General features: G+C 54.3%; 2 protein-coding genes across 3 annotated transcripts in view; one reads left to right on the top strand and one right to left on the bottom strand.

The window, feature by feature from the left end:
* Nucleotides 1-7,094: 7,094 nt before the first annotated feature.
* GPRIN1 (G protein regulated inducer of neurite outgrowth 1) lies at nucleotides 7,095-18,405 on the top strand. Of its 2 annotated transcripts, XM_058724104.1 has the most exons (3): nucleotides 7,095-7,642; nucleotides 12,937-13,063; nucleotides 14,369-18,405. In XM_058724104.1, the coding sequence occupies exon 3, from the start codon at nucleotides 14,535-14,537 to the stop codon at nucleotides 17,421-17,423; it is 2,889 nt and encodes a 962-aa protein (XP_058580087.1). In that variant the 5' UTR covers nucleotides 7,095-7,642; nucleotides 12,937-13,063; nucleotides 14,369-14,534; the 3' UTR covers nucleotides 17,424-18,405. The 2 variants fall into 2 exon arrangements, with proteins under 2 accessions (XP_058580087.1, XP_058580093.1); XM_058724110.1 differs by lacking the exon at nucleotides 12,937-13,063.
* A 36-nt stretch (nucleotides 18,406-18,441) lies between these two features.
* The window catches only part of CDHR2 (cadherin related family member 2), a 34,854-nt gene continuing 31,172 nt past the window's right edge, over nucleotides 18,442-22,123 (bottom strand). The window contains exons 23-32 of the mRNA XM_058724122.1: nucleotides 21,992-22,100; nucleotides 21,819-21,907; nucleotides 21,301-21,369; nucleotides 21,120-21,197; nucleotides 20,965-21,025; nucleotides 20,758-20,882; nucleotides 20,112-20,225; nucleotides 19,950-20,030; nucleotides 19,767-19,824; nucleotides 18,442-18,711 (exon numbers count right to left, since the gene is read on the bottom strand). Coding sequence (XP_058580105.1) covers nucleotides 18,577-18,711; nucleotides 19,767-19,824; nucleotides 19,950-20,030; nucleotides 20,112-20,225; nucleotides 20,758-20,882; nucleotides 20,965-21,025; nucleotides 21,120-21,197; nucleotides 21,301-21,369; nucleotides 21,819-21,907; nucleotides 21,992-22,100 — 919 coding nt within the window. The 3' untranslated portion in view covers nucleotides 18,442-18,576. The remainder of the gene's footprint in view (nucleotides 18,712-19,766; nucleotides 19,825-19,949; nucleotides 20,031-20,111; nucleotides 20,226-20,757; nucleotides 20,883-20,964; nucleotides 21,026-21,119; nucleotides 21,198-21,300; nucleotides 21,370-21,818; nucleotides 21,908-21,991; nucleotides 22,101-22,123) is intronic.

Genomic DNA, 22,123 nt, shown 5'->3' with positions numbered 1-22,123 from the left:
GGCATGGGAAGAGCTGGGGAGCAAGGGGCCACCTCTCTGTTGGCCAGCCCCGCCTCACCTGACCCACTCCTTCCCTTCCTTTGCCAGTGCTCTTTCTTCTACCTGGACAGTTCCACCTCTACCTGTTGAAATCCTTCCCTCCTCTGATCTTAGTCCGTAGCCCTCCAACCAGAAGTGATTTATTTCTCCTCATCACCCCTGTGCCACCCAGCTGTGCACAGAGAACCCACACCCCACACCGCACCCATATTAGCACTCAGAGGGTCTTTGCTGGCTGGCTAATCTGAAAATTGCCCTCTTCCCCCGATGAAGAGCTGGGGGCTGTCCTGGTGTTCCCACCATTCGCCTGTCTCCCTCCCGGTCTCCCCACCCCCATCCCTAGTAATGTGGTTCCACAGCTTTCTCTGGAACTTTATTTTTGTTTTCTCCCTTCCCTATTTATAGCTCTCTCCCCTCCGAACCATCCCTGCATCCATCCTGTTGCCTAGAAACTGGCTCTGGGCTGAGGGTGGGGGAAGGCCAGGCCCGAGCCCAGGCAGGGGGGAAGGAAGAGCTGTCACCCACTCCCCCTCTCGGCACCGCCCCCAGGCTCCCAGAAAGCCACTCCGCCCTCTGCCCAGCACCCACAGCTGTTTTATAAAAGATAAATCAAAATGTAAAAAAACAACAGCTTTTATGAAGTCCTTCACAGCCTCTAAAGGGCATGATGCGTGTGATTTCATTTGTGCCTCTCAATAGCCTACCCTGCCAGAGGCCTGCACCCATTTCTTCAGATGAGGAAACTGAGGCTTTGGTAAGCGAAGGACCCACAGCTGAAGTCTTCTCAGTAGAAACTCCGCAGCTCTGGATTTTTTAGACTTGGGATATTGGCCTGAAACACTGAAAAGAAAAATTTTTAAGTATTCAAAAAATAACATGATCCATGAATTGCAGAGGGTAGAGAAAAATGTCATGATCCCGCTGCACACTAAGCAATCGATCATGCCTCTGCCATGACCTCCACAACGCCCCCTCCCAAGCCACTCCACCATGCCCCTTTCGATGCCCCAACAATGGTTTCACCATGCCTCCCACCATGGGCCCACTATGCCACCTCGCAGTCCCCCTACCATGTTCCTACCATGCCCCACGATGCCCAGCTGTAGCTCATCTCTGGCCCTAACACTTATCTTCCACAGATTGGACCAGGAAACCTGAGCTTGGCTCCTGGCTCCGTCATTTCACCAAGCGGGGTGACCCTGGATAGTTCGTGGAACCTCTTTGAGCTTCAGGGTGCTCAGCTCAAAAGTAAGGATACTAATTTCCACCATGGCACTAATAAGAGAATTAAATGAGATACTGAGGAAAAAGTGCTTTGCAGACTGTGGATTGCTGAAACATGTGAGTGATCAATTAGAATAATAAATATTGGGGCACCTGGGTGGCTCAGTCAATTAAGCATCCGACTTCAGCTCAGGTCATGATCTCATGGTTTGTGAGCTCAAGCCCTGCATTGGGATCTGTGCTGACAGCTCAGAGCCTGGAACCTGCTTCAGATTCTGTGTCTCCCTCTCTCTCTGACTCTCCTGCTTGCACTCTGACTCTCTCTCTCTCTCTCTCTCTCTCAAAAATAAACAAACATTAAAAACAATTTTTTTAAGTTTAGAATAGTAAATAGTGTTATTGTTGTTATCATCAGGGCCAAGAGATGGGGCAAGGGAACCAAAGTGGGCCCTGGGATCAGAGAGGGAGCCCACAGCCTGTGTCCAGGAAGAAGGGCCTCTTTTCCTGGAAGAATGCAGGACAAGGGTGGAGACCACCTGAGAGCACCTGCAAACCACTGAGCAGTGGAGGACGGAGCCCCAGGTGCCTGATTCCTCTTTCTTTCTCAAGTGCCCCTGTTCCCTGTCCCTATCCCCTGCTTCCCCTTCTTCCTGTCCCCCATCCCAAGGCCCACTTCTGCCTTCAAAACAAGCTCTCTGGGCAGAATGGGGAAGAGGCCTGCCAAGGAGCAGCTGGGCCATGATTCAGCCTGAGTCACCCATCCAAATCCCAGGGCCGCCCCCAGCTGGGCCAGGGCCTGCAGCTGCCAGGGGAAGGGGGCTGGGCAGAGGGAGGGAGGGAGGGGCCTATGTGGGCAGTGGACTGTGCTCAGAGGTGCCTAGTCCAGGAGCTTTCATGAATATAGGGCAGTGCTGTGAGGGCCCGGGTGTGATGCATATGAAGAGGTGGGGTGGGGAGGTGACCCCATAGACATCTATTTGGGCCGACTGAAGAGGTAAGGTTTTCGTCTGTGTGTGTGTGTGTGTGTGTGTGCTTGCCTGCACATTCATGGGGTGTCACATGTATATCTGACTAAATGAAGAAGGGCTAATAGTGTGGGCAGAAGTTTGGCTCCCAGCTCTGTCACTTTCTAGCTGTGTGACCCTGGCAAGTTACTTAATCTCTCTGAACTTCTGTTTCCTCACTTATGAAATAGGAATAATAATATCAATCTGAGATGGTTTTCCGTAAGTGGTTTTTAAAATGTTTATTTATTGGGGCACCTGGGTAACTCAGTCAGTTAAGCATCCAACATCTGACTTCGGCTCACGTCATGATTTCATGGTTCGTGAGTTGGAGCCCCGTATCAGGCTCTCTGCTGTCAGTGCAGAGCCCGCTTCAGATCCTCTCTGCCCCTCTCCTGCTCATGTTCTCTCTCTCTCTCTCTCTCTCTCTCTCTCTCTCTCTCTCCCTCCCTCCAAAAATAAATAAACATTAAAAAAATAAAATGTTTATTTTGAGAGAGAGAGAGAGAGAGAACATGGGCGCAAGTGGTGGGGGTAGAGAGAGAGGGAGAAAGACAATCCCAAGTAGGCTCTGCACTGTCAGTGCAGAGCCCGACACGGGGCTCAATCTCACAAACCGTGAAATCATGACCAAAGCCAAAATTAAGAGTCAGATGCCTAACCAACTAAGCCGCCCAGCACCCCCACTTAAGTATTAAACGTCATAAGATGATGACTGTAAAACATTTAGGCAGCCAGTGGATGGTACAATACTACCACCACCATCATCATCTAGAGTATATTGGATCATACAGTGGTTGCATGACGATGGACACGCATCTGAGTGTTTGTATTCCTGTGTGTCTGTAGAAGCCCAGGTGGGTAGGGGGTCTGGATGAGTGTTTCTTAAAGGACTGAGTGAATGCGTAGTGTGTGTGTGTGTGTGTGTGTGTGTGTGTGTGTGTGTGTCTGAAGCAAAGATAAGAACTCTTCAGAAAGTGGGTTTATATGGCACTGTCTGCCATATGATCCACCCCCTCCCCCCCCCATATCACACCTTCCCCAGAGGCCATGATTTGCTGAAATTCAGCCTAGACCACGACGAGCGCTCAGGCAAAGGAACTGAGAAACTGCGGATGCTGCTGTATTGGGAATCTCACTTTCTCGAAAGCCTTTAGCCTCAAGCAGATCCGGAATAGGCGTGAAAGGGGGACTGTGTTTGATGGAGTGGCTATGAACATGAGAGAGCACGAGGGGCACGTGTGTGTGCGCGCATGGAGTTGGGGGTTGGCTGCCGTCTCTGCTCTGGTACAGGCTGCTTGTCTCCATGGCACCTGTTGCCACACACGCTTGCTTTTCAGAAAGTCGCTGGGATTGTTTATTCCGCCCCCAGCCTGGGCGCCAGCCAAGGAGCTGCAGGCACTTGTTTATCTTCTGGTGCGTACGAGCGTGTGTGGCTTCCCAGCAGCAAACCAACCCGAGGTACGTGCGCACACACACTCACACGGGTGTGGTGACCATGTTAGTTTTTACAGAATGAGCCCAAACCCCAGGATGAGTCATAACCCAGGCCCAGGCAGATTCACTCCACATAGGGACGAAGATGACCCCTCAGCAGCTCTAGGTAGACAACACACCAATTTAGCAGCCCCCAAAGCTCCAGGCAAATGTGAGAGCCAGTTGCTCTGGCTGCGGTCCCTGTGCTCTGGCCCCAACCCCAGAACTAATCACTGTACAGTGGTTGGCCAGGCCTAGGTCACTGCCCACTCCTAAAGCTGGCAGTGAGGCCCGTCCTACCCCACCACATGGGCTGGAGCGGGAAGGTGGTTCCCCAAGGCAAATGGAGGTGCTGTGGTCAGAAAAGGGTGCACAGAGCTGGGCCTGCCATAACCCTTGCATCTATCATGAGTGTTACACTATGCTTAGTGCTTGGTGGTTGTATTTCTCCCTATATCCTCTTCAGAGGTCTGAGAGCTGAGGTACATAGGATGATGTTGAGGCTCAGACAGACTTCAATCAAGGCTACATAGCTAGTAGCCGTCAGAGTCAGGATCTGAACCCACAGCCTACTTCTGTGTGCTTTTTGAGCTCTCACTCTGTCTTAGCAAGTGTTTTATTTTGTTGTCTGGAAATTTTCATTTTTAAGCATGTTTATATCAATAAGTTTGCATGGAACAAAAGTGGTTGGAGAGTGTGACAAAGGGCACAGGTGGAAAGAGGCCCTGACTGTGCCCATGTAGCAGACACAGCTGGATCTCTGACCACATGCCTTCAGATGCCCTTACAATTTCCGTACCCGCCAGCTAGACTCCCAACAGGTGGTACCTGAATCTTTGTCAAAAATCTGCCCCTGGGTTTTGGAACCCACTTTATCCACATGTACTGTGGGCCAGAAGTGCCTGGGAATTAACACACAGCTCCACGGGTGGGCCCTTCATCAATGTCTGCCAGGTGCTGGGATATAAATACACCAGCTCCTCTGCCTTCAGCCACAGGAATTCTGAGGTGTGCATTTACCCCATTTTCTAAAACTTCCTGTAGGATTAAGCTTCAGCCACCCACTGGGGTAGCTGGCTTAATAACCACCTCTTATTGGATGCCTTCCCCTCCTGGGTCACCTTTCCACTGCCCTGCTGGTGTCCCTACACCTCCCCAATAAACCACATTCCCTCAATCTTCATCTCAGGGTCTGTGAGCTGCCCCAGGACTCTGGATCCCATCCTCTTCTTCCATCCTGAGCATCTGGGCCTAGTCATTATGCTCTCCCTTCCTGGCATCTTTCCTTTCCCTCACTACTGGCCTCTCTCATCAGAATTCAAATGCCTCCAAATCTCCTCAACTTAACCTCCTATCCCACTCTAGAGATTATGATATTGCCTGTCTCCCTTCAAGCCCAAATTTTCTGAGAGAGTCATCTACTTGCTCTCTCTACTTCTTTACTCCAATTTATACATCAATTCCCCCACCCCAAGTCTGCCTTCCACCCCCACCGCTCCACTCACTGTGCTTTCATTAAATTTCCATTACCCTCTTTGCAAGTCCAGAGATCGCCTCTCAGGCTATATCTTGTCTTCCTGATACAGTTGACCGTACCTTCCTTCTGTAACATTCTCTTCCCTTAGCTTCTGAGACATCATTATCCTGAGTTTCTTCTGGTTTATCAGACTACTATTTCTCATTTTTCTTTGCAGTCTTTTCCTAGCTGGTACCTTAATGTTGGCGCATTCCTCAGGGTGGATGTGGGGCCCTTGTCTCACCTTATTTGGTCTATACCCTTCCTTCACATACTGACACCCCTCTTGTGACTTCCGTCACCAGAAACCTGGTCTGTTTCCAGCCTGGACTACTCCAGATCTCAGGTTTGGATTCAGATGTCTCAGCACGGCCACCCCACATTCTTTCCCAGGGCTCATCGGGTATCTGTCCTCCATCCAGTCATCTCTGCAAGGCGGAACTTCAGAGAAGCAGCAGAATCCTCTCTCCCCTCACAGCCACAACCATCCATGACCAAGGCCTATTGGCTTTACCCCTAAATAGGTATCAAACCTGTCCCCTCATCCATCCCAACAAGCAGTGCCATGGTTCAGGCATCATCATCTCTCACGTGGACAACTTCACGGCTTCCTCACTCATGCCCTGGTTCTACTCCTATCCACCCTCACCCTGCCCCAGGGGGACTTTTTAGGTCACAGGTTGGTTCTTGGCACTTTTCGTGTTTTATAAACCTCCCCAAGACTCGATGTCTTCATCCGTATCATGGGGCTGATAATGTTTACCTGGAAGGATTGTAGAGGGAATAAAATGAAACGATGGATGTAGAATAGGGTTTGTAAACTGTGAAGCGAAGTACTTTTGTGGGCATGAATGAGCAATTTTCAGGGCCTGAAACGTTAGGAAGCAGCCCTTGTGTGGTTGTTGTCCGTGGTGCTGAACACTGGTCCTGTACCCTGAGGTTTTCTGCTTCTCCGGGATGTTGGCTGAAAACGCCGGTTGGATAGACCTTCTTCTTTTAGCATCTGGATTTTAAAAATGATTTTAAAAAAGATAACGGTGATTTACGGTTCACTAGGTAAGCGGGAGGAATAGAAACTAGGGGTTTAGTGTGAGGTTTCAGGAGTTAGCTCCGCCATTAACTAGGTGTGTGAACCCAGACAATTAACCCATCACTATCTCAGGCTTCTTATCTGAAAAATGGGAATATAATATATAAATATTGTTCCTAAGTGATTGGAAATTGAAATTATATGACACCTGTAACAAAAACTTAGAACGGTGTCTACTCCTAAATAAGCGTTACATTAACGTTAGTTGTCACCATTTTTAATAGGTGGTTTCAAGGTGCAGGTGAGAAGGTTTTATCACCTCTCGGCAATTACAGAATTATTTGTTCTCCTCTGGGAAGTCAAAGAGGAGGGGACTATCTCCTCTTTCTGAGGAGAAACGTCAAGAAGGCCTCATGTCCTTGGCAATTCATATTCATCTGGAAGCCCCTGAACAGCTACTTCAGGTTCCTTCATCTTTCCAAGACTACTGTGAGATGATTAATGTTGGTCCCATTTTATAGATTGGGAAACTGAGGCTCAAAAAGGTGAAACTTGCTCAAGGGTACCCAGAGGGAAGAGAACCGAGCTTGCACAGACCAGAGAGTGGGCGGGCACTCTGGCTGGGGAGGCCCGTAGCGAGGGAATCGAAGGCGCCTCCCTCCGACCCTACTCGTGTTGCCTCAACTCGTGGGAGCGTGGGCGGCGGCGAGACAAAGGGGCAGGGGCGGGGCGCGGTGCCGGGAGAGACGGCCGGAAGTGCGGCCAAGGCGGAGGCGGGAAATTTCCGCGCAGGTGGATTTCGGAGATCGCGCCGACCCGGGTCCCTTTCCAGGCGCTGCGTGTCTTTGGACAAATGGCTTTCCCTCTCTGAGTCCCAATTTCCTCCTCGGTAATACAAGTAGAGGGTGTTCGCGGGGCTGGATTGAGTGAAACCTGACGAGCAGCGCGCCCCGCCCTCAATACGCGCGGCAAATGGACAGTCGCTCCGCCCCTCAGTCTCCCTGTCTGTGAAATGGGAACCCGGTCGAGAGGGGCGGGGAACCCAGGAGCCCGGGAACCTCGGTGAGGAGCGAGGGGCTAAGGGCGCCCCTCCCTCTCTCCGGCCTCCGAGTCCTCGCCGGCACCGCCCCCTCCCGGCTTCGGAGACCGCTAGTCGGCCAGCGCGCATGCCCGGGGCGGGGCGCTGGGCGGGAGCGCGGAGCCGGCGCGGGGGACGGCGGCGCGGAGTCCGCGGGTCCGCCCGCCAGCCCCGCCGGAGGCAGCCGAGGCCGCTCGGGCGGCGGCGGCAGCGGCAGCGGCAGCGGCTGGAGCTGGAGTGCAGCGCGCCAAGGAGACGAGCGGTGGCACAGCAGGGTAGGTGCCGAGCCCGCACCTGCTGCCCGCTATGGGCGGGCGGCAGCGACCCCATTCCTCTGCCCGCGGCCGCCCCAGAGCCGCTGTCCAGGGTCCTGGAACCACCTGGGTGGCGGGGCTCGCGCACCGTGCGAGGCGTGTGCCCAGCGTGCGCCGGTGTGTGTGTGCGCGCGCGGCCGGGGGCGGCGGGTGTCCATTTCCAGGCTCCTCGCAGGGGTGGGGCGGGGCGGGGGCGGGTCCCGCAGCCTGGGGCCCGGCGCTCGAGGGACCTTGAGGGCCAACCCTCCCTGTGTGTAGGACCCGGACCCTGCGCCCGGCCTCGCCGCGTGCGGCCGCATTGTTCGACAGGGTTGTGCGGGAGGGGGCGCTTCCCGCCACCGCGGGGAAGGGGGTCCACCCGCGTTGATTCATATGCCCCCTGGAGCGAGCTCTGTGCTCGAGTGGCTCCACTGAAACCACCGGCACTACTGAGCACACTCGCTGTCGCACACTCAGTATGGCATACACTCTGGGGCACCATCACACACCCCATTACACACTCACCGCGTTCATACATGGGCATCCCACTCCCGGGTGAGGCCACGATCTTCTCTCTCTCTCTCTCTCTCTCTCTCACACACACACACACACACACACACACACACACACACTATGGCCCTTGGTCATTCCATCCTACTCATACACACGGCCACCTGTGCACCCACCCAGTACGCTAAGTGGGAGCCTTGCGTATATACCCAGGCATAGCTACGCATTCACACCAGCCATTGCCTATCACAGAACACCCAACTCAACAATAGTCCCTTACCACAACACACTCACAGCCACCCTGCTCTGACCTGCTTCTGCCCATTCTCATTTGCTCATGGTATCCCTCACGTACCCCTAGACCCTGGAGTAGGCTGTGCACACACTCCCTCTCCCACACTCTCCATATCTTAGCTTGCTGCCCATCCCCTGCACTCACTCAGCCCAAGTATGTGCACCCCTGATTGTGCACTCTTGCCCTCTTGTGGATGAACGGATGGATGGTCTGGGTCCATTTCTGGAAAAAGGTATGGCTATCACCCTTTGCTAGACTCTTTCTCCCCTATGGCCCTAGGCAGGAAGCTTTGCTGCTCCAAGGATACTAGGAGACAAGGGGCGGAGAGGGTGAGGGGCAGCAGACCCAGATTGTCAGACACACGCACAGGCATACACTCACACCTTCTGGAGTACTGCAAGCCTTTGTTGGTCTCATCACCACGGGAGGAGGTGTTTGCAGGTGCCTGGCAGCCCTTGCTTCATATAGAGAAGAAGGAACGGACTGGCCAGGTCTCTGGGCTGGAAGAAGAATTCACAGGGGCTCCCCTGCCCAAGCATCTGTGCCTACAGCCAGGCCAGCTCTCCATGAGTGAGACCCTGAGGCCATGTGGCCACACGTGTGTACACCCACAGGTTCCAAGTGGCCCCCACAAGACATAAATACATAGGCCATTCTGCACATACAAGCTGCATGTATACACACGCAAGCTTTTCTTGAGCAGAATGCAGGAGCCAGGTCCTGCCTCTCCAGGCTGGCTTAAGCTGGCATAGACATCCATAAGCAGTCTGCATGCTCCTCTGCATGCGAGGTGAGCTGGCCCACACACCTAGGGAATCATTTCAATCTTCTACCTCAGTCAGGCCACATAAGTGTGCAGGCTTATCTGCTCATCTTGGTGGGCGTGTGTCTGTTGGGACATGCTTCCTCAGGTCCAAGGGATCAGGAGGACCCTTGGCCTGACCCCAAAAAGCAGAAAGGGGCTTTAAGAGCCAAGCGTCAGTGTCCAAAATCTTAGCTGATACAAGCAGGAAGAACCCAGGATTTGGGTTGAGACACAACAGGCTCTGAACCACAGCCCCCGGCACCAGCTGTGTGCCCTTGGTCAAGTCTTTTTTCCCTTTGACTTCAGTGTCTTCATCTGTGAAATGGGATGATAATGCCCCCCCACCCCCTGCCATGAGATCGTTGTGGAGTCTAGATGACAAAATAAGCCTGAGAGTGCTGGGCCCAGGGCTGAGCACACAGTGGGGAAAGTGATGGAGCTGGGTTCCAGTGAGAGGGTAGGGCATAAGGAGGGGGTTAGGGACCTGGGCTGCCTCTTGGAGAAGTGGCTGGAGGATACTGAGGCTCCATCAAGAGCCAGGAAGCACCCGGTAGAACTGTGAGCAGCAGAGCCTCTGAGAATGGTGTCTTGGCAGATCTTAAACCCAGGGCTGGGCCAGCGATTCTAGATATAACTACATCCCTTCCCCCATTTCACAGACTGAGGCCCAGACTGGAAATATTCACTCAAATTCATGGAGCAAGTCAGTGACCAAACTGGCACCTGACGCCACATCTTTCTAATGCCCTGACCAGGCTCTTTGTCCCTACCCCAGACCTTCTAGCATGTCAGAAAACAGCAAGCTGGGAACTGAGAAGCCAAACTCTTCCGGGGGGTGGGGGGGCAGGTGGCGCTTTCAGAAGAGGCGTGTTACCCACTGGGCCGTGCCTGCCTCTCAGTGTCCACTTCTGGAAAATAAGAACACAGCACCTGCCTGGAAGGTGTATGGGGCCTGCACATAGTAAACATACTACAGGCTTGATGTGCGTGAGGTCATCTCCCACCCTTCTCAGCATCTAGGTCAAGTGTCAAAAGTCAGGTGGCTAGAGGCCAAGGGGATAGCCTACATGAGAAGCTGGCTACAAGAAAAACCTTCAATGATCAATAGTAATGGGCAGCCAGCTTCAGTGCCCAGGACCCCATAGGGAAGTGTGGAGATTGTGGCTCGTTGGAGAGTGCACCCCCATCCGAGAAGGCAGCCACTGCTTGGCTCCAGCTGACTGTTGGCATGCAGGAAGCATGCTCAGATTGCCAAATTCTAGTTTTCTAAGAGAATCTGGAAATCTGATTTTGCACATGAAATCTTACAATTTTCAAATGTCGACCAGTTAATTCCTTTAGAAATTTCTTCTTAGCACTCTGGGTCAAACAAGCAGGTCTGAGGGCGAGATTTTGCCAGTTTGTGCCCCTGCTGTAGCCACCTCCCTCCCCCCCGCCCCATCCCCTGCCCCCTCCTGGGAGCACAGCTGGGCTCTGACAGGCTGAGTAGATAAAAACAGGCCTTCCGTGTACACAGCCCAGCCCCAAAGTGAGCAGAGCCCCGCACGCCCCTCATCTTCTCTAGTCCTCACAACAGCCCTGTGGGAGCAGGGGAGGCCTTGTCAGGGTCCCCAGTGAGGAGAAGGGACATGCCTGTGCTGCTTCCTTTTGCTCCCCTTCCAACTTCACTCCAGCCGCTCCAGACTTTGTATGGCTACTTCGGATGCTGCCCCCAAACCAAGTGCCCCACTGTTGCCTACAAGATGGCCCCTGCCCCAGGGTCCCCATTTTGGTGATGACCCTCATCCGCCCAAGTCCCATAAGCCCAAAGTCTGGGGGACACAGTGGTGAATGGTCTCAGCTGCGTCCCTATTCAGGGACTCGAGGTCTAAGCAGGGACCTAGAGGTATAAACGGCACATAACGTGTGTCTGGATAGGGGAAGAAGAAGAGGCCATAGGAACTCCAAGGAAGCTAGTGGACAAAGAAAGCTCACTGGAGGAGGAGGTGTTTGAACGGGGACCTGAAGGTTTAATGAGAGCCAGGCAAGAAGGTGTGCAGAGGCTGAGATGCGAGAGACTGTGAAGCCATGGATAAGCCCAGAGAGGTCGTGGTGCATGTGTGTGTGTTTGTATGCACTTTGGGGAAGTGCATACTGAAAGATAAAGCTTAGTGGGTTAGTAACTACACAGGGGCTTGGAAGCACATTATAGAATTGGACTCAACCCTAAAAGTAATAGGGAGTCACTAAGGTTTCTTTTTTTCCCCCATTTTTAAAAAGAGTGATATGTGCACACATAACCAAAATTTCATGAATCACAAAGGGGCATAGCAAAGGAAAGAAAGAAAGAAAGAAAGAAAGAAAGAAAGAAAGAAAGAAAGAAAGAAAGAAAGAAAGAAAGAAAGAAAGAAAAAGAAAGAAAGAAAAAGAAAGAAGGAAAGAAAGAAAAGAAAAAAAAGAGTCTCTTCCACCTCTGGATCCCTGGTCTCACTTCCCAGAGGCAATTGCTACTAAATTTCATGGGTTTCCTTCCAGAAATTTTCTTTTTATAAATAAACCCATATATGTGTATCTGACCCTTTTTGTATCTGCATGCATGGGGTCCCACTAGCCAGGCTGTCCCTGGATTTTTTCACTTAATTTATCTTGGGCATCCTTCCTCATCACTCCGTACACTCTGACAGCTGTGGGGGCTCCGTGTGGCTGTCTCATATTTCATGAATTAGCTTCTTGGTTTTCTTCTCGTCACCAACCGTGTTCTCTTGCACCCTCGGTGCACCACCGATCCTTCCTCATGACCATGCCTGGAGGTGGGCTTGCTGACCTAAATGCCAAGTGCACTGTAAACTTTGATGGGAATTGACAAATATCTTTCCAAAAAGATTACAACCAGTTTACTTTCCCAGCAAGAACAAAGACGGGTTGGAGCCAATGAGCTGCATAGTTGGACCAACATATTAGAAAGATCATTCAGTCCTTCATTTAACAAATATTCATAGGGAGCTACTTGCTTACTCTATGCCAATCATTGTTCTCGACCCTGAGGGTATATCCATAAACATGACAACGTTCCCGTCCTCCTGGAGCTGACATTTTAATGGGAGAGACAAACCACAAGTAATAAACAACTGTATGTAATATGTCAGATGGTGACAGGTACTGTGAAGAAAACTGAGCAAGACAAGGGCGACGGAGAGTGCCACAGTGCTGGGGACTATGGGTCAGGGAAGGTCCCAGGAAGGTGACCATGAAGATATTGGGAGAGAAGCCCTTCCAGGCAGAGGAACCAGCCAGTGCAAAAGCCCCAAGGCAGCGGGTGTCCAACGATCAGCAAGGCAGCCGGTGTGGCTGAAGCAGCATAATTGAAAGTAGTAGGGGGGCGCCTGGGTGGCTCAGTCGGTTGAGCATCCAACTCTTCATTTTGGCTCAGGTCATGATCTCACGGTTTCGTGAGTTTGGGCCCCACATCGGGGTCTGTGCTGGCAGCTCGGAGCTTGCTTGGAATTCTCTTTCTCTCTTCTTCTTCTTTCTCTGCCCTGCCCTCGCTCATGCTGGCTCTGTCCTCTCAAAATAAATAAAAACTTTTAAAAATTAAGAAAAAAAAAAGTAGTAGGAGACAAGGCCAAGATCAGTGATGGGGCCAGAAGATGCAGGGACATGTAAGGAGTTTACTTTTACTTCACACAGGATGGGGAGACACTACATGGTTCTGAGCAGAAGAGGGATGATCTGCCTTGGATCTTGCTAAGATCCCTCCAGCTGCTGTGTTGAGAATGAACTGTTCGGAGCAAAGGAAAAAGCCAGGATAATCCAGGTGGGAGATAGTGTGAGTTTAGTTTAGGAGATATTCTGGATATATTCTGAAGGGAGATCCATTATGTTTTACTGATGGATGGGATGTGGGGTGTGTGAGAAAAGTCAAGGGTGACTCTAGGGCTTTTGTCCCGAGCATTAGTGAGGTGGCTTTGGGAGAGATGGCAGGCAGAGCAGGTTTGGGGGGAACCCAGTGCCCTGCTCACTCTGGCTGCTGATATGTAGTGGGATGGAGTTGCTCACAGATCCAGCTGCCTGCCAGATCCTCTCCCTGGATGTCCCCCAGACACCACACGCTCAGCTTGTCTAAAACACAGCTCTGTTTTCCCCCAGATCTCCTGCCTCACACACACACCCCCACCCTGGCCAGAATCCTGAGGGTTGCCCCTACTGTCACCTCCTACAGCTGGCTGGCTCTTGTCAGTTTTCCCCAAGATTGCTCAATTCTGCCAACTCTCTATCCCTGGGACCTTTACTGTACCAGCTCTCATCTAGATTATTGCAGAGAAGGGCTGGGTGGAATGAATGAAGAATTGGAAGGATGAGAGATTAAAGAATGATTGGCCAACCCCTCTCCTCCAGCCTCCACCCCAGAGCAGTCTTTGAAAGCACACATTTCAGACTATGTCCCTCAACGATAAACCATTCACGTCTCCCCAGGGCCTACACAGACCCAAACTGGTGGGCTACAGACGTGTTTTGTTTGACCCACATAGTGTTGTTTTTCTTTTTTAACCTTGAATTAGGGTATTTTACGTTAAACTTCTGGGTTTCCTGCTGCTCACTGATACTACCAGGATGTACTTCTCCAAAGCAGTCCTTGGCTGGTGGAGTAGTGGCCCCCACTTCAGACAGGGCACGCACTCTCTGGTTTGTCCCTTTCCCCACCATTTCCTATTGTTTTCTACCCAGCCTGCTCCCCTCACTTAAATTACCTGCCTGGCCCCTATGGCATCAGAGTTTGTGACTCATGGTCTGGAAGACAAAAGCGTAACTTCTAGGTAGCATGCTGCACGGGGTGGGCTGACGAGGTAGATGAAGGGTGCATGCTGCATGGGTGATGGCAGATAAGCTGAAAAGTTAGTTGCAAAGGGCCTTGAATGCCATTTTAAGAAGTCTGACCTTTATCCAGAGGGCCACTGGGAGCAGAGAAGCAGGGGAGTGATATGGTGGGACAGGAGTGGACCAGATGGGGGCAGAGAACCCAGAGGAGGCCCAGCTGCTAGAAGACAGGTGGGAAGGAGAATATAGAGACTCCTCCCCACTAGGTCGTCCTGAGTCTGAGTCTGTTTTCTCTGTGTTTCAGAACCAGATAGCAGCCTGGGGCACAGGTATGGTCACGAGGGCAGTTGGGCAGTGCTGAAGACCCAGCCTGGCTCCAGCTTCTTTGAAAGAACTCCAGCCCCCCAGCACCTCAGCCCACAGCCCTCCGCTGCCCACAGGATGGGAGCCTGGGGGCTGGGAACCCAGCCATGAGGGACTCCTGCCCCTCCCAGCAAAAGGCCAGCCCTGCACTCCTGAGGCACACCCCTACCCAAAGCCCAGGCATGGACTCTAGACACAGCAGCCCCACTGGGGCTGGGGAAGGGGCCTCCTGTTCTGAGGGCCCTGGCAGGAGCTTGGCCTGCCCCTCCCTGACCTGCATCCCTCCCCAGGAGGCAGCCACCAAGGAGACATTGGGGGCACATGGAGCCTTGATCTCAGGGACACAAGAAACCACCTTCTCTGGGAAGCCAGACCCTGTGTCCTCAGTGAACACTGATCTCTCATCCTTGGAGAATAGAAATCCTGTGTTTTCAGAGAAGATGGATTCCAAGTCTTCAAAGCAGGCAGATTCCACTTCCATGGGAGAGGAAGATGCTGGGCCCTTGAGAAAGGCAGAATCCATGTTTATAGTAAAAACAGAGCCCGCAGTCTTGGGAAAAGGGGATCCTGTGGCTCCTAGAAGGATGGATCCTGTGACCCCAAGAAAGGAGGATCCTGGATCCTTGGGAAAGGTAGATCCTGTGTGTTCTGACAAGGTGGATACAGTGTCCCCAGGGCAGGAGGATCCTGTATCTGCTACCAAAGTGGATCCTGAGTTCCCAAGAAAGGAGGAGCCCAGGTATTCAGGAAAAGAGCTTCCTGTGGCCTCAAAAGAGGTGGCTTCTGCATCTGTGAGAAAGGCAGATCTTGTGTCCTTGAGAAAGAGAGATCCTGGGCCCTCAAGAAAGATGGATCCTGTCTCCTTGCTAAACGCAGATTCTGCATCTTCAGAAAAGACAGATCCTGGGTCTTTGGGAACACTGACTCCAGGGTCATCAGGCAAAACTGAGCCTGTATCCCCTGGAATAGTAGCTCTGGGGTCCTCAGGAAGGATGGATCCTACTCGCTTGGGGATGACAGATCCTGCATCTATGGGAAATACAGAAATTGTGCCCCCCACAAAAGAGGACCCTCAGTTCCTGGGGAAGGTGGATCCTGCCTCCTCAGGAAAGGAAGATTCCATGTCGACGAGAGTGATAAAAACTATGTCTGCTGGGCAGATGGGTCCTGTATTTTCAGGAAAGATGGAACCCCCATCTTTGAAAAATATGGATCCTGTGTCTTCAGGCAGGGTGGGACCGGTTTCTTTGGGGAAGGTGGAGCCTGTGTCCTCAGGAAAGCCAGAGCCCTTGTCTCCCGGGCAGGCAGAGCCAATGTCCATGGGAAAGACAGAGACCATATCATCACAAAAGGAGCACCCAGTATCCTCCACAAAGGTGGACCCCATTTCTCTGGGAAATACAAAAACAGCATCTTCTGGAAAAGTGAACCCTGAATTGAAAGGAAGAATAGACCCAGTGCCCTCAGGTCCAGAGACTCCCAAATTTCTGGGGACAGCAGGACTCTCATCCTCTGTAAAAGGCGAGGCAGTGACTGGGGGGGAAGCAGATCCACTGTCCTCAGAGAAGGCAGGTCCTATGGCCTCTGGAATGGTGGGTCCCACAGCCTCAGGGAAGGCTGATCCCCTGGCCTTGGGCAAGGCAGACACTGTGAACAGAGGGAAGGCAGAAACTATTCCCCCTGGGGAACTGGACTCCGTGTCTTCAGGAAAAGTGGACCCCATGACTCTAGAAAAAACTGTCCTGGCATCCTTGGGAAAAGCAGAAACTGTGCCAGAGGAAAAGGTGGATCCTGTGCCTCCAGGAAAGGGGAATCCTATGAACTCTGTGAAGGTGGATCCCCGGGCCTCGGGGAAGGCAGAACCCAAGTCTGAGGGCAAAGCAGAAACAAAGCCCCTTGGGCAGGAGGGCCCTGCGGAAAAAGCAGAGGCTGCATCTCTGCAGAAGGAAAATCCACTGGCTTTGGAGAAAGGGGAGCCGGAATCCTCAGGAAAAGCAGACCCTATTGCCTCTGGGAAAGTGGAGCCTGCGGTCCTGGGGAAGGCCGACGCTCCAAGCAAAGCAGAGCCCTCATCCTCCGGGAAGTTGGCCTCCCTGCCTCTGGAGAAGGCGGAGGCCTCCTCTTCCAGGCAGTCAGATGGCAAACCCTGCGGCCCAGGCGCTTCTCCCGCGGGTGCCGGTAGCGGCGGAGGCCTCCTGGAGCCAGCGCCAGCGCCCAGCACAGCGGTCTCCAGCCCAGGCCAGAAAGACCCGATAGTCGCCGGGACCGAGAGAAGCCCCGGCCCAGAGGCCGCAGGGCCCCCGGTGGGGCCACGGACTCGCGACAACTTCACTAAGGCGCCGTCGTGGGAGGCCAGCGCCCCGCCGCCGCGCGAGGACGCGGGCACGCAGGCGGGCGCACAGGCCTGCGTGTCGGTGGCCGTGAGCCCCATGTCTCCGCAGGACGGCGCGGGCGGCCCGGCCTTCAGCTTCCAGGCGGCGCCTCGCGCGCCCAGCCCCGCGCCCAGGCCGCCCTCGCGCCGGGACGCGGGCCTGCAGGTGTCGCTGGGCGCCGCCGAGACGCGCTCGGTGGCCACCGGGCCCATGACGCCGCAGGCAGCCGCGCCGCCCGCCGCGCCGCCCGCCTTCCCCGAAGTGCGGGTGCGGCCCGGCTCCGCACTGGCAGCCGCCGTGGCGCCCCAGGAGGCGGCCGAGCCCGTACGCGACGTGAGCTGGGACGAAAAGGGCATGACGTGGGAGGTGTACGGCGCCGCCATGGAGGTGGAGGTGCTGGGCATGGCCATCCAGAAGCATCTGGAGCGACAGATCGAGGAGCACGGCCGCCAAGGGGCGCCCGCGCCGCCGCCCGCCGCCCGTCCGGGCCCCGGCCGTGCGGGCTCCGTGCGCGCCGCGCCCCCAGAGGGTCCCGCCAAGCGCCCGCCTGGCCTCTTCCGCGCGCTGCTGCAGAGTGTGCGCCGCCCGCGGTGCTGCTCCCGAGCCGGACCCACGGCCGAGTGATCTCCTCCCCTTTCGTACGCCCGGGTTTCCAACCTTTTCAGGTTCCCTTCTTGACCCCAAGCTCCTAGAAGGGATCCCTTAGACGGGCGGGAGGCCCCCGAGGGGTGGGCAGCCTCTAGGGCCTTCTCATCCTTTTCTTTCCAGCCTCCTTCCCCGCCAGCCACACAAATGAACCCTCGCTACCCAGCCCCCTCGTGGTCATGAGACCACGAACCCAGCCCTGACACCCACCCTCCTGTCCCCTTACAGCTCTCACCTCCACTCCCTCCGGGTCACGCTGGGTGACCTCGGGGCCCTGCTCAGCAGGCCCAGCCCTGAGAGCTGAGGCAGGCTCCTGAGATGTCCAGATTGGTAGGCTGAAGTCATCAGTGGCCGCCCGGTCCCCAGAACAGGAGAGACTGTACAAAAGCTCCGAGTGTGCAAGGATTGGTGTGTGAGATCCCTGAGTGTGCAAGGCTCCAAATGTGAGGCCCCTGGAAGAGCGTGAGTGTGTGTCCATGCAGTGGGCTGGCCCCCATGGCCCCGGGCATGTCTTGCATGCTGGTAGTCATCCCCAATTCCTGTCTCCCTTTCACCTGGCCCCATCCCCAGCCCTATCTCCACCCTCACTGGACACTTGTTCACAATTCCTGACAGGGGGAAGGCAGCTGCAGGGGTGCCCCTGGGGGGCACAGTTCTAAGAGTCTCAGAAAGGTCAGAGGCTCTCAGACAGGTCTGGGAATCACAGACAGAAGCTCATGGAAGGTCTTGGGTCCCAGGCAGCCTGACAGCTGGTCTTGGGTATTGGGGGCAGGACGGAGAGCTCATTCTACAATCCCAGTTGTCCTCTCAAGGCTGCCCTCTCCCACCCCTCGTCCCCCCTGTGCTGTGAGCCCCACGAGTCCCTTGTGATCACTCAATACCCGTTTCCCCCCACCCCTCCAGCCACAGTTTTTGGCTACAAACTGTCACAATATACATTGGTAATAAAAATTTCCCCCAACTGTTGTCAGCTGTGATTGGCTACAGGCAGAAGGGGGGCAGAGCAGCAAGATATATTGTTGTGTTCAGGGAGGGGTAGGTGTCATTTAGGGGTGACAAGACCTCTTCCAAGGTGCAACGGAAGAGCGGGGGCCATGTGGGGTTCTGCAGCCTGGGTCCTGTGGCAGCGACATCACAGGTCTGTGGTGTCCAGGCCAGCATTGGTGAAGGAGAGCTCCTGCTGTCCATCTGTGTCCACCTTCCTTCCTGACAGCACTGCACCCAGGGGTTCCGTATCTAGCTCCACTGGACTGTGTAGGGGCTCCTTCTGTGGGGAGAAGGAGGGAAGGTGTGAAGGCAGAGACAAGATGGGTGATTTCCTCAGTCCTTAGCGGAGTGGGCCTTCAAGCCCACGACAGATGGCTCCTTTACAGGGGTCCCGCCTGTTCCTCCTAGGGCCTCAGTTTCCTGACTGTGTCCCAGAGGCGGTGACAGCCCCTAACGGTGCAGACACACTCAGGTGAAGGGGTGGGCCTGAAGGGGGTCTGTTCTGGCCTTTGCCCCAATCCACGGACAGAGGAGCACTTTGGTGTTCTTCCCAGTCCTGAGTAACACCAGGCCCTGTGTCCTGGGCCAAGGAGCCAGTCCTGTCCACTACCTGCCACCTGCATCCCAAGGCAGGCCACCGTGCTGGGCACAGTCTGTCCGTGACCTGGGCACAGGAGCCCCCTGGGGGAGGGATCACGTACCCCGCTTTACAGATGGCTGAGGCTCAGAGGGATCGCATGGCCAGGAAGAGGCAGAGCAGGGTTTGGATCACTGGTTGTTTTGACACTAAAGCCTGTCCGTCGCTGCCTCTGGTTGAATTTGGCATCTCCTTCTGCCACAGTCAGAGGGACACAGCCCACCCGGGGTCCCACCTGCAGTTCATTATGGCACGCACTCCCTAATTGGTTCTAATTGAACCAACTCGTCTATTGAACCAATGATGGCACTGCTGATTATTCGAGCCTACACCCTGCCAGCTTTCGTATAAAGGGTATGAACAGAGGGAACCAGGTTTTTTAGTACTTGTGTCATGCCAGGTGGTTTTTTATACCCACTCAAACTTCATCCTCACAAAGTCCTGCATGGTTAGTGTTCTCATCCCCACTTACAGATGAGAAAACTGAGAGCTAGAAGGAAGCCGCCCACCCAGAGTCACGGCGAATGAGTAGAAGAGCAAGGATTGGACCCCATTCCGAAGCCATGGGGCTTCCCGGGGCCTGGCGCAGGGACGTGCCCATGTCATCAGCAGGTCCTTCAGCTCTGTCCTGAACCCCACCCCTTCAGAGAAGGACCCCAAGTCAGAAGCCCCAGGCACCCACTCATCCCCCATCTTGCCTTGGTTTCCTGCTTGTCCTTTTCCAGGTCCACAGAGTTGTCATCCAGGGAATTGAGGCTGTGGGGGAGATGGTGGGGCTCACATAGTTAGCAGTCCCAGTCCTCCCTGTCTGTGGCCAAGAACCACCATCGCCTCCATCACTACCACCACCGACCAGCCTGGCTGCGCGGGCCACTGCTCACCTCATGTGGTCTAGGTCACTGGAGGAGGATAGGGACTCGAAGTTCAGATCCTTTGTGGGGAGGTTCAGCATAGGGTTGGCCCTGGAGAGAAGGCCTGTTTAAGCAGTTGGGAGCCTCAGACACCGCACGGGGCCTCTTACCCACCCTTTGACCCCCGCTCACCGCTCAGTGGTATACATGTTAGTCCCAGGGATGGCAGAAGCTGAGGGCATCACCCCTGCTGCTGTCCTCCGGGCCTCTTTGGCAGCCTTCATAGCCCGAAGCTTTCGGTGGTAGCTGTGGAGAACCAGGAAGAGGTGGGGGGCTACTCTCCCTGCACACCCACTGTGTGCCTAGTGCAGGCCCTGCGAGTGTGACTTCACAACAACCCCGGCAGGTGAGAGTGTTAGCTCTATGTACGGAGGGTACAAGTAGGAGCCAGAGATAGGATATGATTTGCCAAAGGCCACAGCTGGCCAGCGACAAGACCTGGAGTCAAATCCAGAGGTGGCTGCTGCCTCCAAATATATTGGAAAGGGAAAAAGAAGCAGTATTTATAAATGGATAGTATGTGCCAGACATCCTGCAGGTTGCAAGATGCACACTGCTTCCTTGTGTGCTTTGAGGAATCTAGTGTTGTGCTCATTCTGCAGATGCGGAAACTGAGGCTTAGGGAGGGAGAGATGAGCTGTCCAAGTTGTCACGACAGGTCTCTGGGGATTAAATACAGATATACCAGATGCCTACACCCAAACTCTTTCTACCCACCATATGTCTTAGATGGTGGGAAAGGTGGGGTTGAAGACGGAAGGGGTGATGGGAGCAATACCTCTTCCGGGTGCACACAAGGGCCACAGTCATGATCACGATGACCAGCAGCAAAGCCACTCCCAATCCTATGATGACACTGCTGAGCAGCTTTGGCAGGTCTGACTCCTGGCTCTCCTGGGAGCCCTGGAGAAGAAGCATGAGGGAGGTTGTGGGTTGACATTCCCCCTCCCAATGCCCCCATTACCTCCACCATGCTGACACTCACCAGCACCACCAGCCCCAGCTGCAGCAGCCGCGTCAGGGAGTCCTGGTCATTCCGGATCATCCTGGCCACAGAGCCCCACTCAGGCCCGAGGGACATTGGCATCCCCCAGGCTTCCTGCTCACCCTCCTGCCCACCCCAAGGGCAGCCCCACTCACACACTCAGCTCATCAAGTGTCAGGGCAGACCCATTCGAGAAGACAAAATAGGCATCGAGGTAGGAACGGCCCCGGGCCCTGGAATGGGGCAGGGATGAAAAGTAAACAACCCAGAACCACCCAGCAGGTCCCTCATACTGCTGCTTCTTGTCCTCCAACCACTGGGACTGTGGGCACTCACCGAGTCATGGATTCTATGTCCTGAATGCTCACAACGTAGACAGTAGTCCTGGTGGCCTGAACGAGGGCCCTGCAAAGGGGGACGATGTCGCAGAGGCATGGGGTAGGGGCCCTAGTACAGCCTGTGGCCAGTGGAATTAGGAATTGTGTTAATTAGAAAGGGGCACCCTCTCTGAACAGCTTCATTGGCTAAGCAGGTAACACCTCTGCAAATCAGGCAAGGCAGCCCCTTCCTCTGGGGCTGGGTTTATGACTTAGCAAGCAGAATGCCCTTGTGCAGTGCACAGCCTTCACAACTGTACATGGCGGCCCTATTTAGGCCTCTCTCTACCCAGCCAACCCTAGGCTTCTAGGAGCATTGAGAAAGGAACTGCAGGTACAAGTATGGATCAAAGACAGAGACAAAATCAGGGGTAGGTCAGGGACAGAATCGACATACATTCCATCCAGGTCCTGTCAGGGATCAGACTCCCAGGCCCTGTTCTTCCCCACAGGCCCCTCTGGATGCCCCAGACCTACGCTGTAATCTCTTCCATGTTGGCGCCCACCTCCTCCTTGTTCATGGAGAACTGCAACCTTACACGGTAACTTTGGTCCACAGTGAAGAGCTACAGGAGGAAGGCATGGTGAAGATGAGGCACGAGGGACCTGGGAGCAGGCAGAGGGTACTAGAGGCAGGGCCAAACACTCACATTCAGGGTGATAATGGCTTCCTGAGCAGGACCCACAGAAGGTCTGTCCCGGGCCTGGACTGTCACTTGGTAGGTGCCTTGGAGGGTGGAATCGAGGTTGGTCACCAGCCTATTGGAGATGGAAGAGCACAG

Source organism: Neofelis nebulosa, chromosome 1, assembly GCF_028018385.1.
Source record: "Neofelis nebulosa isolate mNeoNeb1 chromosome 1, mNeoNeb1.pri, whole genome shotgun sequence".
Taxonomy (NCBI): Eukaryota; Metazoa; Chordata; class Mammalia; order Carnivora; family Felidae; genus Neofelis; species Neofelis nebulosa.
The sequence above is the reverse complement of the archived record's forward strand: the minus strand, read 5'-3'. Positions and strand labels throughout refer to the sequence as shown.